Source organism: Coregonus clupeaformis, chromosome 29, assembly GCF_020615455.1.
Source record: "Coregonus clupeaformis isolate EN_2021a chromosome 29, ASM2061545v1, whole genome shotgun sequence".
NCBI lineage: Eukaryota > Metazoa > Chordata > Actinopteri > Salmoniformes > Salmonidae > Coregonus > Coregonus clupeaformis.
In genome coordinates this window covers 12,365,516-12,370,924 of record NC_059220.1, presented here as the reverse complement: position 1 = coordinate 12,370,924, position 5,409 = coordinate 12,365,516, and the positions used below count along the sequence as shown (strand labels likewise).

The 5,409-nt window shown below is 44.4% G+C and overlaps 1 protein-coding gene across 1 annotated transcript in view; it reads right to left on the bottom strand.

Moving 5' to 3' along the window:
* Positions 1-211: 211 nt before the first annotated feature.
* LOC121544303 (gamma-aminobutyric acid receptor subunit rho-2-like) overlaps positions 212-5,409 on the bottom strand; it is a 28,769-nt gene continuing 23,571 nt past the window's right edge. Inside the window, exons 3-9 of the mRNA XM_041854221.2 lie at positions 4,701-4,768; positions 3,571-3,794; positions 2,479-2,561; positions 1,955-2,095; positions 1,583-1,735; positions 1,107-1,327; positions 212-791 (exon numbers count right to left, since the gene is read on the bottom strand). Of these exons, the coding sequence (XP_041710155.2) occupies positions 441-791; positions 1,107-1,327; positions 1,583-1,735; positions 1,955-2,095; positions 2,479-2,561; positions 3,571-3,794; positions 4,701-4,768 (1,241 nt within the window). The 3' untranslated portion in view covers positions 212-440. The remainder of the gene's footprint in view (positions 792-1,106; positions 1,328-1,582; positions 1,736-1,954; positions 2,096-2,478; positions 2,562-3,570; positions 3,795-4,700; positions 4,769-5,409) is intronic.

Sequence of the window (5,409 nt, the reverse complement as noted above, 5' to 3'; positions counted from 1 at the left end):
AGACCCTACGCTCCTAAACAGTAGACCCTACGCTCCTAAACAGTAGACCCTACGCTCCTAAACAGTAGACCCTACGCTCCTAAACAGTAGACGCTACGCCCTAAACAGTAGACCCTACGCTCCTAAACAGTAGACCCTACGCTCCTAAACAGTAGACCCTACGCTCCTAAACAGTAGACCCTACGCTCCTAAACAGTAGACCCTACCCAAACAGTAGACCCTACGCTCCTAAACAGTAGACCCTACGCTCCTAAACAGTAGACCCTACGCTCCTAAACAGTAGACCCTACGCTCCTAAACAGTAGACCCTACGCTCCTAAACAGTAGACCCTACGCTCCTAAACAGTAGACCCTATGCTCCTATACAGTAGACCCTACGCTCCTAAACAGTAGACCCTACGCTCCTAAACAGTAGACTCTACGCTCCTAAACAGTAGACTCTACGCTCCTAAACAGTAGGAACACCAGTAGATAATGTTGAATAGGATATAGGAGCCAGGGAATAACATCCTTGAGTACTTGTCGATGGCGTGTGTATTCTGGATAATATTGAGGGCCCTGATGCCTTTCTTCTTGGTTGTCGTCAACTCGCTGCTGGCAGACAGGTGGACCACTGTGTGTTCTCCGGGAGGCTGCTTCTCAGTCATCATGTCGCGGGGCATCTCCACGTCCTCCTCGGGCCCCATAGTTCCTGAGGTGTAGCCGGCCAGGCTATTAGTGTCCGCCTCGCTGTAGGTCCCGTCTAATAGCATGGTCCTGGTCTGGGACATGCCACAGGTGCAGGGCAGCGACTGCAGGACAGGAGAGAAGGTGAGGGAAAGACAGAGGTTGTGGGAAAATGTAACTAAACTAACTTGAGATGCAAGCCTGTAATTTGAACTTTTGATTAAATCATGAGTTAATGTCAATGAGAGATTTGACCAAAAATGAAAGTGTTGGCGTGTTAGATTTGGCCGTAGAAGAGGGGAGGAAGTATAATGTGTCAGAAGTGTCTATTAATCCAACCAAACTGCATGAAATGAAGAGCAAACTGTATTCTCAAGACATACAGATTTTCTCTTCGAAAATGGTTTTAGACACACAGTCCTGTGGTAGCATCTCATTACCTGTGACCTGGCCCTCTCCCTCATCTCGTCTCTTATCTTGCGTTCCCTGCGGTCCTGTGCGGTGGACAGGTAGTTGACAGCAGCGTACTCCAGGACAGACAGGAAGACAAACACAAAGCTGACCCATAGGTAGATGTCCACTGCTTTGATGTAGGACACTCTGGGCATGGAGGCGTTGACTCCAGTGATGATGGTGGACATGGTGAGCACCGTGGTGATACCTGCAGGGGACAGGAGAAGAAAACAATAAGAGTTCAAGTCTGCTCTCTTCTTTATGTGAGTCAGACCCTGGCAAAAGAATCAAATTATCTTTAAATATGACCGAGATGGCTTTATTGTTCAAACCTCTGAAATACAATGTGGAAAAACTACAGAAAGCCTGACATCTGGCAATTAGGGGATTAAGCAGCACTAGAAACAGAATGAACTGTAACACTTCTGAATATTGATCTTCCATAATAGCGCTAGCATCTTACCCAGGGAGACACGAGCTGGGACGGCCCTGCGGTCAATCCAGAAAGACACCCAGGACAGCATGACCATGAGGGTAGCCGGGAAGTAGGTCTGCAGCAGGAAGAAGAAGATGTGTCTCCGCAAGGTGAAGTTGATGTAGAGACGGTTGTACCAGCCTGTACAGGAGGACGAACACAATGGGTAGGTATGGATCAATAATAATATCACTGGTAGGGTTGCAAAATTCCGATAACTTTCCAAAAATACCCTGGTTTATCCTAAATATTGGTTGGAGGATTCCAACCAAGGATTTCTGGAAAACCAGGGAATTTTGGGAAGGTTACCAGAATTTTGCTGGGAATATGTGATTCTCACATGGCTATGGTGACTATTACCAGTGCTGCTGTAGAAGGCCAGCCGAGATGTGGTGTGGAACTTCTGGATGAGGAACTGAGACAAGGAGATACGGTCATCCGTACTCAAGGACTCATCCCCACTCTTCCAGTACAGCATCAGGTCCTCATCCGTATACGCATCTGGGGGGCACAACCAATATTAGAGATAAATGTGGTGCCTGTGTGGCCAGTGGTAACACCCCCAGCAGGAAACGCACATGTATAACCCCGATGGTCCTGAGTTCAATCCCTGCCTTAGCCTTTCTGACTTTCCCCACTGGTTGAATCAATGTTGTTTCCACGTCATTTCAATGAAATTGACGTCTGTGGGTCTCTACTCTTTGCCTGTCTCCCCATCTAATTCTTCACTATCTCCATAAAGCTTAAAAACATGTAGATATTCTCAATAATACTGTTCTGTTTGTGTATACTGTAGACCAAAAAATACAAAATAGTATGCCCTGACATATTTATTTAAGGACAATGAAGATTTTCTATTAAATTCTGAAAGTTAGCCTACTCACAGCTCTCTAGCTCCAGGGAGCAGGACTGGGTGTCCAAAGGGAAGCGGCTGAAGTCCATGTTGCAGGCTGCGGTCACTGTCACCCTGTACAGTAAGGACAACACAGATCCATGATGTGACATCAACATCTTTAAGATTCCTCCATGAGCCTTACAACACATAACATTACGTTATTGTAGATATTATTGGCTCTTTCTGCCTTCTGAAATAAATAAATAGCATCAAATAACTTTGAAAATCGAATTATTTGGAGTGCAGACTCGCTACACTGAATCACCTGTTCACAACACCAAATAAAGTTGGTCCTATCTGTTGTCCTTACTGTTCCACACACACCTATTCAAAACTTCACCACTGACTATAACTGTATGTAGTAGACCATGTGAAAAACAGGGCCACTGTCATGAATAACAATGAGCGTGTTCTCAACCCATTAAAACACAATTCGTGCATCCATTGTCTGGTGAATGACTTTGAGCAGCATAAAAGGCCAAACTATCTGGCATTAAACAACAACTTAGTAGTACCTTCACATTTTGGCCTAGTTTTCAAAAACATATTAAAAAAAAAAACATCACCAGCCAGAAGCACATTTCTAATTTTAACAAACAACAGGAGCAAAATGCAAATTAATCTTCTTGTCTAGGTGTCAGCCTACCTACATCCTGAACAGAACCATGTTATATTTAGTATAAAAAGTTAGGATACTATTAATATTCCAAACTGAATACATTTAAAATTCTTACGTCAACAGCTAAGTACATCATTCCAGTATTGACAATATCAGGAGTCAATCACTTTGGAGCAGTGTGTGTAGGCTTTTGTTCCAGCCCAGCACTAGCATCCGTCAATTTAGAAAGTTAATTGAAATCTGAATTGATCCCAACACTGCATGACAAAGAATGACCCGCACAACGTCCCGAGTAAGGTTGCAAAATTCCGATAACTTTCCAAAAATGCCTAGGTTTTCCCAAAATCCTGCTTGGAGGTTTCTGGATTTCCTGCTACTTCTGATTCTGGGAATCTTCCAACCAGGATTTCTAGAAAACATGGGAATTTTGCAACCCTAGTCCCCAAAGCATCCCAGCTCCACCTCAGGCTGTACAGGACGTGTCCGTCGGGAAAAACCCTGAGCATGATGTTGACTGTGGTGGTGTCATGGATGAAGGATCTCTTGGAGTGGACAAAGAACACATCGGGAACCCAGATCTTCTTGACCAGACGCCCGTCAAATGTCATGCTCTTATTAGTGGAGCTGGTGAAGGACAGGCGCTCGTCCTTCCAATAGTGTCTCAGGTACAGGGTCATGGTGAAGTCCTATTGGAGGAGAGGAGAGGAAGGGAAGGGTTTAATGTCTAACTAACGTGTGGATGACCGGAAAACGAGAAACAGTGGGTGCGCTAGTTTAACATTTCCCAATACCCCAGGTGAGTGGACCAATGGTATGGTCTAAAATGTACAAACTTTATGATGCAAAACGAACACATCCAGTGATTGTGCAAAACTATGCCCAGTGAATCATCATACTTTAGCATAGTAACTATGCTACTGAGGACATTTGGAGTTGAGTTATCCAATGAGTGAATTATAAAGCTATGACATTGAGAAAAGTACTATATTATATAAATGCAAGTCTTAAACCCAGCTGTCAGAGCTTACAGAACTTTGGGTTCAAATCCTGTTGGGGCTGAAATTAAGTATAGCCTGAAAGTCAACGGACAGAGCAGATAAGTTCAGATCAGTCTCTTTCATTTCTCTGCAACCTCTCACACCTCTGGGGTTGAGCTTCACTACAAAGAGACTGAAACCTCCTCCTCTTCCTCCTCCACTTACGCCTCCTCCCTCCTCCTCCTCCTCCTCCTCCTCCTCCTCCACTTATGCCTCCTCCTCCTCTTTCTCCTCCTCCCTCCTCCTCCTCCTCACTAAACCACTAAACAGATATCCTCCCTCTCTCACTCCCTCTTTCACCCCTCTCTCATTATAAAATAATAGCAATATGCATGGTCAATAACAACTATCAATATGTTACAGTCTGTTACATCACAAGGGATTTAGCTAGCCAAAAAATACTCCAACAAAACACGTCCGTTTGGATGCAGAAAGGAAATTATGACTTAAATGTTAATAATGTGGGGATTTTACTCTAACATTATTTCCACAATGCGGAGTTGAAGTCTTTGCGTCATAACTTGGGAGTACAAAAATTGGGTAGCTTCAACCTACCATGTCTACTTCTGAGATGCTGTCCAAGCTTTCCACCTGCACGTCCACTCCGACTGGGATAGCGGGGCCTGGGAAACAAAATGAAAGAAACCACAGTATTTTTATCCTCTTCCAATGTCCTCCATGTTGCTACATTTCCTCTTCTCTTCAGTTTGCTCCTCAATTCATGCGCCTTGGTTTTGCAGCGAGGAAGCGTCTGTGTTCCTTTTGCTTTAAACAAACTAAAGCATGCCAGTATCAGGTGGCTCATAGATGGTGATACCTAGTTACAGCGCCTGTACCGTATTTCCTTACAGGCAATTAAGTCAACGATTCAGCTTTGAACTTGACAGCAAAATTGTTGCTCTGCAATGACTCACTCGTCAAAACCTGATTCAGTCCAGTACTAAAGACTTAAAGGGAGCGGAAACGATCGGGTTTAGCACCAATTCAGTAGTTGGGGGCAGAGGAGCAAAGAATCAAACCCAAATTACGCAACTGCACTCTGGCAACATAAAGTAGGCCAAGCACTGGAAAAACCTCTGTCTTCTCTGTCTTTCCATGTAATAACTGGACTTCCAGTATCCCTGTTACGCCCACAGGGGCCACCAGTGAGTAACATTCGAATCTGTGTAATTCAAAGTAGGAAAAGGGTCCATATGAGACCCAGAGGGCCATATTCAATATTCATCAATGATGCACTTCCACCTAAGACTTACCCTACCCCAGG